A 20,370-nucleotide genomic window follows, 5' to 3' on the forward strand; every position below is an offset into this window, starting at 1 on the left:
ATAACATTAGAGATAAAATTGTACAAATTCGTACACTAAAAGTAAATCTTCACTTCTCGCTAAGGGCAAACTTATACTTCGGGTCCGTTTGTTTTACCTACTATTTGTCGTTGTTGTTTGTTGTTAGAAAAAAAATGGTTTTCCAAAAAGCAGATATTCCATGCTTTTGTAAAATGCTACTTTTCAGGTGTAAAAGACAAACAAGATATCAATAATCAAACACCTAAAACTCTCCATTTTGAAGAAAAACAAACTGGAAAATGAAAATGAGCAACCAAACGCCCCCTTCATCTCTATCAAATTTGTAAACTTGCTTACTTTGCAAGAGAAAAAAAGACCGTTGTTAAAAATAAAATAATATGTTTGACAGTTTAATTATGTAATATATTAAAGGGATAAGATGTAAATATACCATCAATAATAACTACGAAGAATAATTTATTCTCTAACTTCATAAAGGACATAATTATACCCGTAATATTGGCAAGTTGGCCTAATTTTACTCGTAACATTATACGTCGTCAAATATTAATATAAATTGCGGTTTAACTATTAGCTTAATCTTTTAATTCAATAGATTTCAGAACCTATATGGACCCTCCTTATAGTATATCATGGAAGATATATGGAAGAGTAAGATAGATGGAGGTAGATTATGGAAGAAGAATGGGACGAATGACCCTCAATAGAGTAAGAAGACTCGGAAAATGATCCTTAGTATATAAGAAGACTCGAGGAAGATCCATGAATAAAGAATACTCGGATGGAAATCCAAGTTGATAGGAAAGAATTTTCTACCAGAACATGATAAGGAAGTCATTTTGAACATGTTTGAATCCTACCTTTTAAGAATATCATTTTTGGCAACTCTACAATGGAAAGCTACGCACTATTAGAGTGGTAATCTTAATAACTGTAAAAAAAGTCATTTTGTTACTAAAGTGCAAAGTTGATACATCATATGTTTTGAAGTTTAAGAGTTTAAGGGCGATAATAAAAATAAGATAAAAGTTGAGGGGTCACGAGTGTAATTTTACCCGATTAAACGTAGATATATATGTCTTGTTTTCATATAAGAATGAGTTCAGCTATTACAAGTAATTCCTTTGAATAGTTCATATGAATTACAAATAAAAATTACCAGCAATCTGCTGATAATTTATTCTCAAATAAAAATAAAACAAATAAAAGCTTAATACATCCTGCGCCCCCCAACTTGTCCCAAAAAGCCAACTGACCCCGAACTTTAAAAATGTTCTATTAACCCCTAAAACACACGTGGCAGAGTAAGGAGACATTTGAAAAAATTGAAATGTGTACATTTTAACCAAGTTCAGAGGCCTAGTAGACCACTTTAAGAAAGCTCAGGGAGTTAATAGGTATCTTTCAGAAAGTCAATTGGTCATTTTAAACAAGTTCAGAGAGGTAAATAGAACTTTTTCAAAGTATAAGGAGGCAGATGAATTTTTTGGACAAGTATAAGGACTAAAGATGTATTAAGCCACAAATAAATGAGCTCAGGGATTGGCTAGAAAGAGAGCTTTACACTGCTCCATTGTTTCATCAGGGCTCGTAACTGCAAAAAGTAAAACTATAAGTAAAAATTCTTGAATGGTCCGGGTCAAAGTGGATCCGGCCAACGAAAACTTGACAAGTCATCACTACATACTGACATGTCAAGTTCCGATTGACCGCCCGAACCACAGTAGAATATCTCCATAAATGAAAATTTCTTGAATGGTCTGGTTTGAGTTCATATAAACAACTAGGAGAACAGTAAGACAAATGGGAAGATATTCACATTTAGTTACATCAAATCCAACCTCATCGTTCTTTTTGCGGGTAAAAAGCACACGCGGTCACTAGAGCAGAAGGTATTTACACCGGTGGTCACTAAAGTAGATTCTTCGTCAATAAAGTCATTAAAGTAGCACATTTCCATCAATAAAGTCACTATGACCAAATCTGGCGACTTACTCTACCGGAACGCTATGTCAACGACATACCATAAACATGATTAGATGAGTAGCCACGTGTCATCCACATAGCTGTCAAGTGTCCAAAAAGGAAAATAAAGTATCATCCTAACTATTCCTTGGCAGCCACGTGGACAACACGTGGTTGCCACATGACTGCTGCTCCATTCATGTTTATGATGTGTCGACGAGGTTCCACTGATGCCAGCATTCTGGTGGAGCAAATCAGTCAGATTCGGACGTAATGCCTTTATTGACGGAGATGTGCTACTTTAGTGACTTCATTGTCTCAAAATCTACTTTAGTGACTATCGGCATAAATAACCTCTACTTCAATGATCGTGGGTGCTTTTTACCTTCTTTTTTTACCATCTATAACTTATAAGGTAATACAGCGGACCCGTGTCGATCCGCATGGAGGCAACGACACAGCACAGCACTGCTGCACTTTGCACACGAAGCACTGCTGCACGTTGCACACGCAGCACTGCTGGAGCACGCAGCACCGAGCACTGCTGCATTGTGCTGTGCACCGCTGCTGCACGCGCACCAACAATGAAACAGTGAATTCGATCCTGGTGTGTTTTCTGAAATTCAAAAATAAATGCTAAGAAAAGAACAAAGCTACCTTAATCTTCACTTCTAAAACATGTAGGAGACAAAAGAATAAAAATGGTATCAGAAATTCAAAATTTTGTTTGGTCTAATTTATTTCTTTCTACATTGCATCATATTGCAAACAAAACGAGATAATTTCATTTCCATGTTGCATCAAGTATCCCAAAGATTAGTGAAAGATGAAATCTTAAGCTAACCTGTGTGACCTAGAGTTCGGTCCGATTCGTAAATTTCGTGGTCGTTTCCTCCCTGATTAGAAAAACAAAACAAAATTATTCAACAACAATAGGGCCTTATTTCCATGTAAAAATGTATAATACATTTTAACCTCGGAATATTAGTAGACAATAAAAAATGGACAATCAATTTCAATATTACCAGTCTTGTCACTTCCATAGAAAAGTTCAGATACTAGAATTTCAAATCAGAACAGAGCAAAAAGAACACTAGTTCGCATCTCCGACAAATCAGAGATCATATTTGTCGCTTAGCAATCGAAAAATCTCAATTTTCTAGACATGTCTTAACTGTTTAATCGAAAAAGCTCAGCTTCATCAATAATCCTTTCTTAGGAAGACCAAAAACGAACAATATTACCCATACTAATATCAAACGTAGTGAGCAATTTATATTCAGAAGATTCCAGGGGTAGGCATGACCATAGTTATTAAAGGGGCAAGGCGCTAAAGGAGCTCTGGCGCCTAGGCACGACAGGGGCACAGAAAATTAAACAAAAATAAATACAAAATCTATATACATCAATATTTGATACTAATGCCACTAATACTCTATTATTACTAATTCAAGTATAAGTCATGATGAACCAAAACACACCCTTATGACCACGGAAACAAGATAAAACCACATAAAACGTAATATTGAATGTCAAAAACACCAAGTTAAGTTCATAGAGGCATATACTTAACCTAACTAATGCTAATAAACTGATAAGCATCTGTTGTCAATAAAAAACAACACACAAAAAAACTAATCATCATCATCATCAAGATCAAGATCATCCTCAAGATTAATATCGTCCTCTCCATTATCATTTTCATCTCCAATTTCCTCCTCTTCATATTCATCCTCATCTTCATCTATAAGAGACATAGATGGCCTAGCTCTCACAGGAGGAGTTTTTTGTTTTGCTTTTTCCTTTTGCCTAGCCTTAATGTCTCTTCTATTTACGTCTCTTCTTATTCTTGTTTAGTTTTACACTTTTACTTAGATTAAATCAACGGTTAAATTTAAGTTTACTTAGATTAGATCACTGGCTGAGATTAATCAACCTTTTATTTTAATAAAAACAGTAAGATAAAATTAAAAAAAACCCTTAATGTTAAAGAGGTGCGCGAGGCGCACAAGGCGATAGCCTTTTAAGGTGAGGTTCATATCCTTGAGCCTTGCCTAAGGCGCGCCTCAACAACTATGGCCATGACATACAAGTAGTGTAAGTTATGTGATTCCCTCATAACACGATCAAAGGATTTTTGTTTAGAAGAAAACTACATGCATATGAGACGGTGACTGAAAATGCATGGAACGAAAAAAGATCATCGGCTAGTGTTATCACAATTCGTATAATGCAAAAGGTTAGAGAATGATCTAAAGATTAAAAGAAACAAAAAAAGAGCACAACCTTGTAAGTTTTGTCACCAAAAAAGTGGATTTCGTTAAAGTCTTGAAGGTATCTCAAGCAATATGTCTTGTCCCAACCTTGCGGAAAAACCTGTTACAAACATTAACAAATATGATTCTGTGCTTTAAGTCTACATTCTTTTTAACCATTCAAACGTTATCATAAGTTAGATAGTTAACCCACATCAAAGCTTATCTGTCCGCCTATTGAGAAAGTCAGGTTAAGGTGTTGAAACTTCTCTCGCAGCACAGACACCATTTTTGGCCGTATGTTATGGACCTGAAATAAGTCGAGCTTTATTTTAGCAAATATATATCTATCAGACATAATTTAGAGTATGAAAACAATTGATTCTCTAACCTTATCGTACTTCTCAAATTCATCCCTTTCTTCTTGGCTACAGTTCCGCCCAATTGGTGATACGTTTATCATCCCACTCCGGAATTCTATAAATGTTCCCCTGCATGATTAAACGTTCTTATTCAACTGTCAACCCATTTCTAAGCAGCAAGATATGCATGAAAAAAATTGATATTAAGACGGGTTGACACACTTGCCTTTTTATTGGGATATCCAAGTCCGCAATATAGTGAAGTGTAAAATTTATAAACTCCTACACATATCATTCATGAAAGATGTAAACTCCTCATAAAAGCATTATTCTTTTATTTCTACAACTCCTTTACATTTTTCTTTGGATAAATGCCCGAAAGATGTTTAACCGCAAAAGTTCACCTTGAGATTCCCGTCTCCAACGAACGCCTTCATGCTCTGAGTACAGAAAACAGTACAATCCATCAGGAAATAGGACATCAATTTAGAGGAAAAGGTTAAGTTTCCAAGACTAGCATTTAATCTTTGTGATTAACAAGCTAAAGCCCTAGAGGATCAAACTTATTGCACGTGAAATTCACAAAAGAATCCTCGGAATAAGCCTATTCTTCCTCCTATACTAGCTACGAACTAATGAAAGAGGAATGGCTCGAGCTTAGCCCGGCCGGAGGCAGGAACCAACTTCTTTCAGAGTAAAGCTCATAACCCATTCCTCTATTTAGGAAGAAAGTCAAGTCTCGAGCAATGGTATTTACAAGATCAACCAATATAGATAGCATTCCATAAGAATATAACTTTCCCAACTGTAACAATACAATTTAGCATATATAATATAGCATTACCTGAGTGCCGATAAGTTTCCCATCTTTATGAGCTACAAGCCCATTTTCGGAAAATACATAATCATAATCAGTTGTAACTGCATATCCAAAATTATCATTAGAAGCTCCCTTTTTACCTTTTTTCACAAGCACAAATTTAAGAACAGCCTATCCCACCTGTCTTGCCGAGTTGCTCTGATATCTTAGAGAGGTCAGATCCACCCACAACACCGACAGTAACAACCTTCAAACCAAAAAAGCTAATGTCATGCATAGATTAATACCTGATGGGGAGTGAAGAAACAAAAATGCAAACATAATAATCATTGGATAATAATAAACTATTGATAAATTGATACATACCTTCCGGAGTTCCCGCATAAACTCGAACATCTTTGAGGTGACTTCCTGGAATAAGAGATGAAAAAATTAAACAAGTACCATGTAAAGTCGAAAAACAAGAAGTCGTCAATAAATAATTAGACAAATTTTGGCTCTAGATAATAAATGCAATGAAAATTATGAAGAGAATACTAGGTATATATAGACATATAGAAACTAACTAGGTATAAATGCTAACTACTCTCTAAACTAATAAATAGTTATAGCTATATACATTACACTCCCCTCAAGCTGGAGTATAGATATTTAACATGCCCAACTTGTTACAAAAGTAATTTACCCGAACTCCATTTAAGGCTTTGGTAAAAATGTCCCCAAGCTGTTCATTGGTACCAATGTAGGCTGTGGCAATGATGTTTTCTTCTAGCTTTTCACGAACGAAGTGACAGTCAACTTCAATATGCTTAGTACGTTCATGGTACATGGTACACAGGATTGGAAGCAATATGAAGGGTTGTTTGATTATCACATCATAACCTTGCCGGAATGGTGACGTTGAAAACAAGTTTGGACAGGAGATGACGAATCCACATAATCTCACACACTGATTGACACATTGCTCGATATTCAGATTCTGCACTGCAGCGAGAAACAACATGTTGTTTCTTGCTCTTCCAAGAAACTAAATTACCTCCAACAAAGACACAATAACCGGTAGTGGATCTCCTATCATCTTTGTCTCCTGCCCAATCTGCATAGGAGAAACACTCAATCTGGGTATGACCATAATTCTTGTAAAATAAGCCTCGTCTAGGAGTTCCCTTTAAGTAGCATAAGATCTGTTCAAGCGCAGTAACAATACTAACAGAATTATCAGGTCTAGTCACTGTAAGATAGTTTAACTTTCCCACCAAACGCCCATATCTTCCAGGCTCTTCAAAGGGCTCTCCTTCTGATGTGAGATGCGAATCTGGAGTCATAGGTGCACTGCATGGCTTAGCTCCCGATTTTCCTATTTCGGACTACAAATCAATAGCATATTTTCTTTGAGACAAGAAAATTCCTTGGTATGAAACTGACCATGGAGAAACGATTTTAGAGACGAGAAATGTCACAACGTGTAATAACAATATCGTCTACATAGACAACAAGGAGAATGATACCCGAAGTAGAATGTTTATAAAAGACAGAGTGATCACATTTACACTTCTTCATCCCAAAATCTTCTAACTGCTTGGCTAAAGTTTCCAAACCATGCTCGAGAACTTTGTTTCAACCCATATAGGGATTTGCGGAGACGGCAAACTTTGTCATACTTCCCCTGAGTAACAAACCCTGGTGGTTGCTCCATATAAACCTCTTTTTAAAGATCACCATGTAGGAAAACATTCTTGATATCTAGCTGATGCAAGGGTCAATTAGAGAAGGTGTCGGAATAATCAATCCCATAAGTCTGAGCATAGCCCTTTGCAACAAGACAAGCCTTTAGACGAGCAACAAAACAATCAGAATTGATTTTCACATTGACTTTCACAGCAAACACCCAACGACATCCAACAGATGGTAAATTTACCAAATCCCAAGTATCATCGCCATAAAAGCATTCATTTCATCTACCATGGCATTGCGCCAGCTTGGATGGGATAACGCCTCCGAGACAGATTTAGGAATAATAGTAAAGTAAAGTGAAGCAACAAAAGTCTGAAGGAGAAGATAAGTGCTCATAGGAAACAAAAGCTGAAATAAGATAGGAGCAAGATCGTTTACCTTTACGAAGGGCAATGGGAAGGTCATCAGTGACTTAGCTTGACTCAAAAGGAGGATCTGAAGGCGAAGCAGAAATTGGTACTGGATCGGAATCAGGAGGTCTCTGGCGTTGTGAATATATTTGAGTAATAGGTGGCTTAAAGGGACAGGGATTCGAGACCTAGTGAACTTGATAGACTAACACATCATCAATATCAATATCGCTAATGGATATATCAGAAGACATGGGAAAGAACGAGAAATGTTCCATAAACGTGACATCAGAAGACACAAGATATTTATCAAGAGATGGAGAAAAACAACGATACCTTTTTTGAAGACGGGAGTATCCAAAGAAGACACATTTAAAGGCTTTGGGGTCTAGTTTAATGACTTGTAGACGAACATCCCGAAAAAAGCAAGTACTCCCAAAAATACGAGGTGACACAGGAAATACGAGTTTATGAGGAAAGAGAGTACTATAAGGAGTCTCACCTTTTAACATGGAAGAAGGCATGCGATTGATTAGAAACATGTTGTAGAGACAGCATCAGCACAAAAGTATTTAGGAACATGTGTTTGAAATAGAAGAGCTCTAGTAGTTTCAAGAAGATGACGATTCTTGCGTTCAGCAACACCATTTTGGGATGGTATATCAACACAAGAAGATTGATGAAGGATACCATTTTGGATCATGAAAGTTTGAAATGGTCTAGAAAAATATTCTTCAGCATTGTCACTTCGGAGTGTATGAACCGTAACATTAAATTGCGTTTTAATCTCAGCACAAAAAGCAATAAAATGATAAATAATTCAGAACGGCTTTTCATTAAATATAACCAAGTAGTTCGAGAATAATCATCCACAAAAGTAACAAAATATCTGAAACCCAATTTCGACACAACAAAATAAGGATCCCAAACATCAGAATGAACTAATTCAAATGGAAAATTTGACCTTTTATTGACTACGGGAGGGGAAGACAAACGGTGATGTTTAGCAAACTGACACGACTCACAATCTAATCTAGACAAATTCTGAAACTGAGGAAACAACTTCTTCAACTGTGGTAGAGAAGGATGTCCCAGCCGACAATGTTCATCAAAAGGTGTGGATACACTAGAGAGGGCAACAAGTCTTCTAACAGTTGTATCCAAGATGTAGAGAACGCCAGAATGGGTTAATAGAGAGGGCAACAAGTCTTCTAACAGTTGTATTCCTGTCCACTACCAATAATCTGCTTCGTCATAAGATTCTGAAACAAGCAATGATCAGGAAAAAATGAGATCGAACAATTAAGTGAACGGGTAAGCTTACTCACAGAAATTAGATTAAATGCAGAGAGGGAAAGGGAATAAGTTGGGTTAATAGTGCTAGAACCAATAACAAAAGAATGTGTACCATCAAGTACAGTGACGTGTGAAGGAAAAGTATTATTATATGGTCTATCGCACCAGAATCAATCACCCACTTGAAAGACGAAGAAATGAGGCACTTATTAGAATTACCTGAATCAGCAATGGTAGTGATAGTTGAAGCAAAATGTTGGGAAGCAAATGATTCTTGATACTTAGCATATTCGTCTGCAGTAAGGGTGTAAGTCAGGCCAGAGGATGTAGCATCACTAGTGCCAACGTGAGCAAATTGATTCCTTTGCGCCTTTGCCTTAAGGAGCGGACAAGTACGCTTGGTATGACCCGGCTCATGACAGTAATAACACTTAAAGACTTTGTTTCCTTTAGTTGGACTTTTGGTGTCCCGAGTACCATCCTTAGTCGGACCCTTATAAGAGCGGTCATATGAAGGCTTATGACTGACTAGAGCACTGGAAGCAGGAACAACAGGAGTGGATGACAGAACCAGCCCACTTCGCAAAACACGACTAAGAGCTTCTTCAACATTAGGAATGGTGGCACTAGAGAGAATTTGAGAAGTAACACCCTCAAAATCAGAGCCAAGTCCACATAGATAGCGAAGAACAAACATTTGTTCCCGTTGAGCTTGCAACACTTTGATATCGGTGCTCAAAGGCAACAATTCATTCAGCTGTTCAAAAATTTCCCTCAAATGTACATAGTAATCCTGAGCAGATTGACTTTGACGATCAGTGGTACAGAAAGACTTGTAAGTATCGTATAAGCGAAACAAATTATTCTTCCCAGCATACAAATTTTGCAAGTAGTCCATAAGTTGTTGGACATACTCACAATGACGAACCATCCCAACAATAGACGTATCAATAGAGTTCTTGATGCCCAAAAACAGACAGGCATCATCTGCCATCCAATCCTCATTATCCGTCTTCGGATCATCAGTTAAATGATGAGTCTTCCTGATACTGCGCAAATATATCTTAATTGTTTTAAACCAGTCTAAATAGTTGGAACCCGTCAGTTTATGATCGGTAATGTTAGGGAAACCGTCATAATGCTACTGACCACATTTTTGCTAGATTCAACTTTCTTTTCCTGAGCCATTTTAACAAAGAAAACCACAACACAACAAGTTTCAGCAAAACAAAACACAAACAGTAACCAAACCTCCACCGGCGAAAAAAAAGTTACTAAAATACGAAATAAAGTTGACAGGCTGGCCGGACTTGGCGAGACGAAGCCAACGGTGGTGACCGGAGTCGAAGAGGTGGCCGGACGCTCCTGCACGAAGGGTTGCCGGAGAAGAGTGGCGTGTGCGGTGCACTCGCCGGTCGGAATGGAGCCAGACCACCGCGGAAGGGCCAATCGGAAGCTGGGAAAGTGACTAGGCCGGTCGGTGAGAATCGTAGGTGGCCGAAGGTCTGAGAATCGGAAAAGGGTGGAACCTAAATCGGTTTGCACACTTGGACAAACACAAAAGAAAAACTCTGCACACTAGGACTAGGACAGGCTCTGATACCATGTCATGAAACCATTTGAACTAAAAGGTCAAGCTAATAGTTAAGGTCCACTATCTGACCCCAACTATTTATGATGATTTAACAAAGTCCTACACACCTTTAAAACAAATGCAAAGAATCAAAGAAGATTGATACCTTTCTTGGAGCCGTGAGAGTTCCATCAACATCAAATAAAGCAATCAAACCGGGTTTTCTCACTGCCATTGTAATTGATGTATATTATTGCCCTGTCAAGAAATTCAAAAAATGCTCAAGCTTCCAATTTTAAAAGAACACAAAATAGAGTATGATATCAAACCACTCATATTAACATGCAAATATGCATGACAAAGAATTAAATTTTTGGTTTCCTGCTTTAATTTGACACTCAGCTACTCAATAAGACAGCACTATTGACTACTGTTTTCGGTAGGGGTGCACATGGTCGGTTAACCAGTCCATTAAGGTTAATTCGGTCGGTTAACCGTTTTTTCGGTTTTTAAAATTTACTAACCGTTTTTTCGGTTTTTAAAATTTACTAACCATACACTAGTCCATTAAATTCGGTTAACCACTAATCAGTTAACCAATTATTCGGTCGGTTAACCTTTTATTTCGGTTTTTAACCATTAATAAACAAACATTGAAATAATAAATGATATAAGCAATGATAAATAAAATAAGGTAAGCAAACAATGTGAAATACACAGAAATGCAATTAAACAATCCCTACCTGCTTAACATGCTTAGGTGCACAAAGCTGGTTTTCAATTCCTTTGCCCGATGAAGGAAAGAAAGAAAATAAAATCATGCAAAATATCTTAAACAAATATGCATGTGGAAAAGCTTTGAACAAATATGCAGGTGCACAAAGCTGGTTTTCATTTTCTGCAAAATTAATGCAACTCCTCTCCCAATATGCACCATACATATTACTCAAAACTGGACAGGCTCTGACAACATACTGAGGCAGCTCTTAAAAAAAAGTCCATAGATATCAAAGATGACTATGATCAGTAGTAGTTTAGTGATTAAGGAATAAAACTTCCTATATGCAACAAAAGTAAAAGGAAAACCATGTGGAGATTACAACCAAATGTTCTATTACCTCATACGTTTAGTATATTACATGTGACTAAAATGCTTAATTCTCAGCTACAAAAATACTTGCTAAAGGAGATAACTAAAATAAACAGAAAAAAAAACAATATCAGAGCCAAAAGGGTCTAAAATGATGAAGGATTTCCAACACTATCAGAGCAATTCTCTTGGATTGATGCAAGCATCTAGTAATTTCCACTCCTCACTTCCCTCCTCAGGTTTCTGTATGCCAAACAAAGGAAAAAGCTTCCAGTGGTAGAGAAACAGGAATACTTTTGATTCGACCACCTGTCTTTAGCCCAAATGTCATACCTCGATCATAAACCTTTGAATTGAAAAGTTAAACATTCAAAGAATGATATTAAGAAGTTTTAAAGTTCTAAGAAAGAGATTTAATTGTAGACAATGGACTGAAGCCTTTGTAAGATGTAAGCCAACCATGTACAGATATAACCCAACTTTTTGCTGTTTCACTAACAAAATCACTATAATTTCATGAACAGATATAAACTCCATGTTGCTTTTTTGGCTTTAATCTCTATTAATTTTTTTATGTATCTGACTTTCTGGATTTTTTTCGGAAAAACCATGTGTAAAGCATTGCTGGCCGTGAGTAGGATTACAAGCTCATGAAGTGATTTGGCAGTAACTTCCTTTATTTTAAGAAAAGTAAAAAGAAAAGAAAAATTATTGTGATTGATCAATTTGCAATAATCTGGGTTTTTTTATAACAATATCTAACTTACAAATTACAAATTCAATCGCACTCTGTTTATTCATTTCACAATATTATATGCAAGGGATGGCAACAAACAAGTTCATAATTTCATATGCAGACAAGTTACTATTAAAACAATAGCCTAATTTGATTTAAACTATTTTGTGATATCAGTTGATCAACTAAATTTTAAACAAACACCTATTTAAAAAAATTCTAAAACGTTAAGTCGTATTATATACCTGACAACTGAGCGAGTGAGAGAGAGAAACATACCAGTGAGGAAGATGAACAGCGCCGCCGCCGGCTGGTGAGTGAGAGGGAGAAGCCGAGATGAAGAACTAGGATGAGCACTGCGCAGGGGTCGGCTAGTGAGTGAAACTGGGAGATGAAGATAGGGTTTTGTGGATGAAGATGGGGGCGTGAAAGAAAACAACTAATTTATACTTTAAATGAGAAATGTCTTTCTTAACCCTAGTGTAGAATAAAATCTATAATTTTTAATTTTTTTAATTGATTTCGGTCGGTTAACCGAAACCGGTGGTTAGTAAAAAAATTGAAACCGAAACTGAAACCGAAAACCGAAATTTCTAAAATTAAAAACCATACACTAGTCCATCGGTTTCGGTTAACCTTTTTTTTCGGTCTGGTTTCGGTTTGGTTTTTCGGTTTTTTGGTTTTACAGTTTTTTATGTGCACCCTTCGGACAAAAAAGGACAAACACCAATATCAGACCACACTTGATCAGAAAGACGCAGAAGTTAAAGCAGATTCCTTGCAGACAAATGGGGATGAACATTGGCCGGTTCGGTTAATAACCAAAGTCAACTAAAAATATAACTGATCTGGAATTTTGGTGAAACTGAAAACTCAACCGAATTAATAGAAAACCAATACCACTTTCTCTGATCTAATTTCAGAGCACATTTTAATATACACAAAAATTTCAAATGCACAAAGTCTTCTTTTTATATTTACTTATTCATATCATAAAAATTATAATTTAAAAGTGTTTAACTACACAAAAGAACTCAAAACTAAAGAGAATATCAGAATGGTGCTATACTTTTAGTACAGTTCAAAAATTAAAACAAATTGAGAAAAAAAAAACAAAATGCACCTTAAACTAATGACCTAATTCATGAGTCCCCAACTATATCGAAAACCAAAATAAAGCAATAATCCTGAATGAAAAAAACCACAGCTGTGCAAATGGACAAAAAAGCTATTATCCCCAAAACAAACATAAACTCGGATGCCCATCAATTTACATACTAAGAAATCCAGGATTCCTGTAATCTCCCACTCAGGACGGATCCAGGATTTTCAACTAGTGAGGCAAATATATATGTAAAATAAGAAATTTATAAAAGAATCAAGATTTGTGTCACTATCATAATGTCAATTCAAAAATTGTTATTGTCTTGGTTGATTTATTGTTAAGGCCTAGTAGGATAATTACTGCATACGTAAATGAAGATAACATGCCAATGGAGGTTACAACTTACAAATGTATAAGTTGCATCACCAAGACAAGCACCCTCTAATAAGAGATGATTCAAAAGTACACCTAATAATTGCTTTAGTCTAATACATAAAGTGCAACATTTACTTAGTTCCACATAATATTCACATTGTAATTAAAATACACAAAATAGATCACTCCAGTCTTGCAAACCTTTACTCGGGGTTTTTAATCTCCAATTTACAATCAATTGGAGAGACAAAACAAAAATTCCATAGCACATGCGTTTGCACCAAAAAAAATTGAAATTAGATGAAATGGACAATTAATGTCAGAAAGCAAGGTCAAGGTGATTAAACTTATAATGAGCACAACGAAACCCTCTGCACTATAGTCCCAAGCCCAACAATCTTCTTGGTTGGGGACAACTAATGGAGCCAAAATCTAGCAGTACTACTAGGACCCCAATAAGTAACCGCTCAAACTCATAACATTATCCAAAGAGAAATTCCAATTGATAAAAGAGACTTAGACTTAGATAGAAGCAACATAGATGATTAATTAGGTGACACGAAAGCATGTGGGTATCAGCTAATTTTCTTATGTTGGAGTTTTCAATGCTAATGCTTCAAGATACAGAGGGAATACAGCTGCTTTGTAAAAGCAGTCTCTTTCGACTAATAGCATATTTTGTTTGTTCAGCATTACCAATTCATGTTTTCAACTATAATCAACCTTCATGTGCTAAAACCTCTATAATCAACCAATTCATTATATCTCCTGCAGTAAGAAATATAATGATCCTCCACAGACAAAGTACTGACGAAAAAGAACAGAACAGAAAATTAACAAATTACCCTACACATTATAGCTAACTAAGAAGAAAACAAGGAAAACAGTTCATCTCTCAAGAAACCCAAGGAAAAATCTAATTAAAATCAAAGAGTAACAAATCAAAAAAGTACAAAAAAATAAATCGCAAGCAGAAAAACAAAATAAAATACCAGAAGGGCAAAATTCTAAGACGAACAACAAGAACAGGAAGGGATTGTGCCGCAGGGGTGATTCAAATCGCATCCGAGAGAGAGATAGAGAGAGAGAGAGGAACGTTGAGGGATTGCTGCTGGGATTTGGAAATCGCAGCTTCTTTTGTGTTTGAAGGATGGGAGCAAGCACAGCTTAGGTTAGATGTTAATTTGGATTTTATTTAATTTCCTTGCTTTTTAACAATGAAAAGGCCGTTTCATTATGTTCTGAGAAAAAAAATTAAAATTACGAATCGCATGCAACAGTTCATCTTCAACCTCTGTGAGTTGCAGAAAATTAGGTTTTGGCCGGAATCAATGGGGCAAATATACGTAGGGGTCCAAAATTTTCTAAAATTCAGTGGGGGCACTTTGCCCCATTGCCCTCCACTGTAGATCTGTCCTTGCTCCCACTCAATACAATTTCGTGAGAGGGGTATCAGCTATAGAACAAAGAAAAATCATATTAGGATTGTATATACCTTAACAAAATAGAAACAATTGCAATCTTCAACCCAACAAACAAAGGCAGCATGAAAGATAGGTGAGATGTGGAGAGAGAGAGAGAGAGGAGACAAGCTTCAATTTCAAGGAAGAGAGGTCAAGAGGAACAACGATAAAGTGCGGGGAAGGAAAAAAAATCAAGGGGATTAATGATCCAAATAAAAGATAAGGGCTTAATGAACCAAAAAATGAAAGATCAGGTCTCCTATGCTTTTTGCCTTCTCCTATTTATATTCACATGACACATCAAAGTCCTGAATCTTGATGCAGAATACCCAAAAGCTAACACAAGCATAAAGCACAAAATAACAACCATTGTTCATCTTTAAATCCACACCTAAATCTCCAAGCTACTATCTGACAAGTCAATAGCTCTAACGAAAATAAACAGACAATTTTAAGTTCAGAAATACACAAAGAATCGAGCAACAATAATATTGATAGACCGATGTTATAGAAATTTCGAAACAACTTGAAACCAGAAAATCTATACTTCGGAAATGGGTGGCTCTGCATAAACGAGAAAATAATCTGAAATCATCTCTCGTGTTAAATAATTTCTACAGCTATAGCAGCTGCAATGCAAACAACATGGAAAAAATCTGAAATCCTCTCTCACGTTAAATAATTTGAACCAGAATTGACAAATATCAAAACCTAAATATGCTAGTCCAACCTTTTTCCAATAACTGCATCCCCAAGATAAACAATGATGCTATATTGATTCATGAACAAATGTGAAACTACAAAACAAGCTAAATACAAGGTAATACCTGAAGTTAAACACAAAGCTTCAAAACATAAGGTAAGCCTGAGACGAAATAATAAAATTAATTATCAACCAAGCAAGAAAAATTCTAAGAATTAAGAGAACAAGTAGACAGAACAGAAGATTAAAGGTATTCAGATTCAAGATAGAAGACGTTCAAATTTCTTAAAAATCTAACTTTATAATACAAGCATATGCAGTGGAACTGAACAAAAAGCACAGTGTGAGTTCGCGATCTCAACAATGTAGGTCCCAGGGAGGATTTCCCTTTGCCGAGAATCCGTTATGCTCTTTATCCAAATAAGAAATTATTTACGGGAGCCGATCTGTGGTGCTGAACAACTAAAAGGAGTCTCAAACTGACATTTGAGAAGTTGAAGTGCTAACTAGTGCAGTGGCGGAATTAGGACTCCGAATGACCCGGGACTCAATTATTTAATAACCAAATTTTTATAACATCACTGTAAGAAGGCCAACAAGCAAATTCAACAATCATACCGAAAAAGAAAGATTATATTTAAATTAAACCAAATCTGAAACAATAAAAGAGAATTTCTTGCTCCTAAGGACATTAGCCAGCTTTCTTAGATTACTTTATTAGTTTAAGTTTGCTTGAGTTGACCCTGTAAATGAAGAGTCAACCTTTTGAGATTAAGCGAGAATTTCTTCTGCATTCTAGTCTTTCTAAATTCCTGGTTCATGAGCAGCTTGTGAACTTTATTAATTATTCTCAGGAATCTACTGAAGCAGCTTCAATCCTTGTTAAAGCGCAAAAGGATCCAGATGGATGAACACTCCAATTGATCAATCAAAATCACTTTTCTCAGCTAATTAGCAAGATTAACATACAAATCCAAGAAAGCATATGAAATACTCAATTCAGACTTCATACACTTCTAACCAAATAACTTAACCAAGAGTTTCCTATTTCACAATTCAGAAATCTAAAGTCAGTGTAAAGATAACTAAAAGTCAGTAGCAGATCAAACCAAATTGACCAGATTAAACAATACAAGCAAATAGATATTCAAATTAAATCAAAATCTCATCAACCTGAAGACTTCATACACTTCTAACCAAATAACTTAACCAAGAGTTTCCTATTTCAGAATTCGGAATAAATCTAAAGCCAGTGTAAAGATAACTAAAAGTCAGTAGCAGATTAAACCAAATTCTGTTTTCTCACCAAACAAAGACCAGATTAAACAATAAAAGCAAACAGATATTCAAATTAAATCAAAATCTCATCAACCTATCGTTTGCACCTTCAACTGCAGATGCAGCCAAACGAGATGGAGGTCTCGGATTTATTTTTTCAATTCGGCGTGTGGTTACGCCCCTCGTGCACTGGAGACCGGATGTTACAATGCCGATCGCGATTTTGGAAGAGAGGAATGACGAGTGGTGAGGCGATTTGAGAAAGAGATGGATTCGGGAAGGGAGGATGGATAGAGGCGTTTCTGAAGTAAGTAGAGGAGGTTTAACGTAAATGTATTTTGAGAGCTGGTTTCTATTTCTAACCAAACACTAAACGAAGAAGCAATGCAGTAGAGTTCTTTCTGGTAGAACTAGAAAGTAGTAAAATCAGAAGCAAAAACTTGAAAAAGGATGGAGAAAAAGCTTACTGACCTTATCCCGCCGCCGGATTCCGAACTAGAATTTTTGGCGCCTGTTCCAACGGCTTCTGAACTAGAATTTTTGGCCGGTAGAGATCTCAAAAATGGTGGAAGTAGAGGAGTTTTTGGGTATTAAATAAATTATATCCAGAGATAGCTTCATTGTGAAAAAGTTGGAGTCTCGGCATTCGAGCCGGAAAAATTAACGGGGTAAATTACACCAATGGTCACTAAACTTTACTCATTTCATTTTCTCTCCTTTAAATAAAGGGTAAATTTTAAATAAAACCCATGTGGTTTCACTAATTTTCAGATAAAGGATTGTGGTTTACTTTTTATCAAAACGAGGATTGAGGTTTTCAACTTTTGCAAAATAAGGACTTTTTCGATTGATACTATTGAAATCACCCTTGACGACTTCAAAAATGACATTTTTTAAGAACTACTAATATTCTGAACAACTTTAATTCTTCAACTTTTTTATTTTGAGATTATTTAGATGATGTTTGATAAAGAGAGAGAAAGTTAATGTTTAGAGAGAGAAAGTTCCAAAAAAGATGATTTTTTAAAATTGAAAATGTAGTTCCATAAAAAATATGACATTGAACAACTTTAATTCTTGAAAATTTTCATTTTCAGGTCGTTAAAAATGGTTTTAATAGCATTAATCCAAGTGCGAAAATTTAATCCTCGTTTTGACCAAAAATAAACCACAGTATTTTATCTGAAAATTAGTGAAACCACAGAGGTTTTATTTAAAGTTTACCCTTAAATAAACAAACAACACTTAAATGATCGCAAAATGAAAATTTTAAGACTTAATACATGAAATTTCAAAATATTTCGGTAACCCCATCAACTTGCATAAAACTTAATCAATTAATCACTAAATTGTAAAAAAAAAAAGTAAGTTACATACGGAAAGTGTGTTGCACGCACCTTTAAAAAAAAGCAAAACAACTTCCTTTTTAATATAATCCATTCTCTAAATTATGTCATAATATTTTAAAGTGCGTGCAATGTAGCTTTCGCTTACACCTTACTTTTTTTTCAACCGAGTGGTTAATTAATTACATTTTATACAAACTAAGGGGGCTTTCTGAATATTTTATGCAAATTGAGAGGGTATCGAGATATTTTGAAAAACCAAAGGGTCAATCAAGCTTTTTGATAATTTCAAAAGGTAAATGATGTATTAAACCAAATTTTAAAGAATTAAAGTTGTTTAAAATATCATCGATTTCTAAATTTTTTTATTTTGAAGTTGTAAACGGTCATTTTGAAGTATTGAATGAAGTTTAGTAGTCATAACGTTAGAAAGTTTAAACCGAAAACGTTTATATTACATTTTGAAGTTAGTGATTATACTTTAATCATTTTTTTTAGGGATAAAGTAATAAAATAGGCTAGTTTTTGGAAAAGTACCAATTTAGGATTCACATGCAAAATAACACCAATATAAATTTAACGTTTAAAAACTGGTATCAATTTAGGTATCGATAACGGAACGTGACACGTCATTTATATTACTTCGTTAAATTCCATAAATTGTACATAGGGAGAGAAATCAGAATTTAACGAAGTAATATAAATGACGTATCATTTTCTGTTATCGAAGCCTAAATGGTACTCTTTTATAAATATTAAGTATATATTGATACTATTTTATATATAAACCTAAATTAATACTTTTCCTAGAACTATTTTAATACCTTATCTTTTTTTTGTCCATATTAAACTTTAAAGCGTAACATTAAAGTCGTTGAAACTTATACATTATAGTTTCCAAAATGACTGTTAAAAATTAATTTTTTTATTTTTCTAAAATTACCATTTTACCATCCAATTTTAGAAATATTCCAAAATTACAAAATTATCACCCCATTTTATTACAATTATTAAATGAATAGATTTTAAATTTTTATTTATCATCCACAAGCATCTAGAGCCCTCGCTCAGCGGGGACGCGTAGTGCGACCAGACCGCCCTTTTTTTTTATCCACAAGCATCTAGAGGTAATTTAACTTTGGGTAATTTAGTATTATCACTACTAAACTTTAATACTAAAATGATATCTCAAAATAAAAAAATTCAAAAAATTGATAATAAGAAACTTTAATTCTTTAATATTTTATTTTTGAAGTCACGTAGATATTGTTTGATTAGGAAAAAATGAATTTTTAAAGAGAGAAAACTCTAAAAATAGTAATTTTAGAAAATATAAAATGTGATTATTTCATGTTAAATGTCGTTCTAAACAACTTTAATTATTGAATATTTCTATTTTGAGATCGTTGACAATCATTTTGAAGCATTAGTTAAAGTTTAGTGGTCATAATATTAGAAAATATAAAATGGATAAATAATTTATCATATTGTTTAGTTCTCTATTTTGAAAAACATATTATAAGGTCATTATCTTTTGTCATTATTAACCCTTTGATCCGTCTGTCTATGTTTTTAGACTCTTAATCATTATATTTGACATAAACAGACAGATAGAAAATAACAGAGCAATACGGTCATTTTCTATTGTAATATGTCTGTCTTGAAAGTTAGGATATGTTCGATTAAAAACCTAAAAAAAATATATAAAATGACCAAGGAGTTAATATTGATAAAAGATAGGAGTTTAAGATGTGTTTTTCAAAATAGGGGATTAATCAGTATGTTATGTAAAAGGATGAACACTAATAAATTGGGTAAATTACACCCATGGCTACTGAACTTTGTCCATTTTCATATTATAGCCACTGAACTTCATTTCTTCCCAGTATGGCCACTGAACTTTACACTTTTTTAACATCAGTGGCCACTCAATTGTA

The 20,370-nt window shown here is 34.9% G+C and overlaps 1 protein-coding gene across 23 annotated transcripts; it reads right to left on the bottom strand.

The window, feature by feature from the left end:
* Nucleotides 1-1,041: 1,041 nt before the first annotated feature.
* On the bottom strand, nucleotides 1,042-17,697 carry LOC136220784 (phosphomannomutase). Of its 23 annotated transcripts, XM_066008586.1 has the most exons (15): nucleotides 17,559-17,668; nucleotides 15,934-15,971; nucleotides 12,443-12,519; nucleotides 11,598-11,773; nucleotides 10,504-10,595; nucleotides 5,751-5,795; nucleotides 5,565-5,631; nucleotides 5,409-5,485; nucleotides 4,969-5,004; nucleotides 4,791-4,846; nucleotides 4,594-4,693; nucleotides 4,417-4,512; nucleotides 4,234-4,323; nucleotides 2,792-2,843; nucleotides 1,593-2,563 (listed from the first exon to the last, which is right to left on the bottom strand). In XM_066008586.1, exons 5-15 carry the CDS (start codon nucleotides 10,570-10,572, stop codon nucleotides 2,349-2,351), a joined length of 903 nt encoding a protein of 300 aa, XP_065864658.1. In that variant the 5' UTR covers nucleotides 10,573-10,595; nucleotides 11,598-11,773; nucleotides 12,443-12,519; nucleotides 15,934-15,971; nucleotides 17,559-17,668; the 3' UTR covers nucleotides 1,593-2,348. The 23 variants fall into 23 exon arrangements, with proteins under 23 accessions (XP_065864665.1, XP_065864658.1, XP_065864659.1 ...); XM_066008587.1 differs by lacking the exons at nucleotides 11,598-11,773; nucleotides 15,934-15,971 and adding an exon at nucleotides 11,081-11,121 and having other exon boundaries at nucleotides 17,559-17,697; XM_066008588.1 differs by lacking the exon at nucleotides 15,934-15,971 and having other exon boundaries at nucleotides 11,598-11,736; nucleotides 17,559-17,697.
* Between the last annotated feature and the right edge of the window lie 2,673 nt (nucleotides 17,698-20,370).

This window comes from Euphorbia lathyris, chromosome 2 (genome assembly GCF_963576675.1).
Source record: "Euphorbia lathyris chromosome 2, ddEupLath1.1, whole genome shotgun sequence".
NCBI lineage: Eukaryota > Viridiplantae > Streptophyta > Magnoliopsida > Malpighiales > Euphorbiaceae > Euphorbia > Euphorbia lathyris.

Coding starts and splice junctions, on each gene's coding strand:
- LOC136220784 (XM_066008572.1), bottom strand. CDS start 10,535: ATGTTGATGGAACTCTCACGGCTCCAAGAAAG. Junction 9,944..10,503: donor CTCTCACGGCTCCAAGAAAG/GTATCAATCTTC, acceptor AAAATGGCTCAG/GAAAAGAAAGTTGAATCTAG. Junction 9,814..9,913: donor TTGAATCTAGCAAAAATGTG/GTCAGTAGCATT, acceptor ATATTTGCGCAG/TATCAGGAAGACTCATCATT.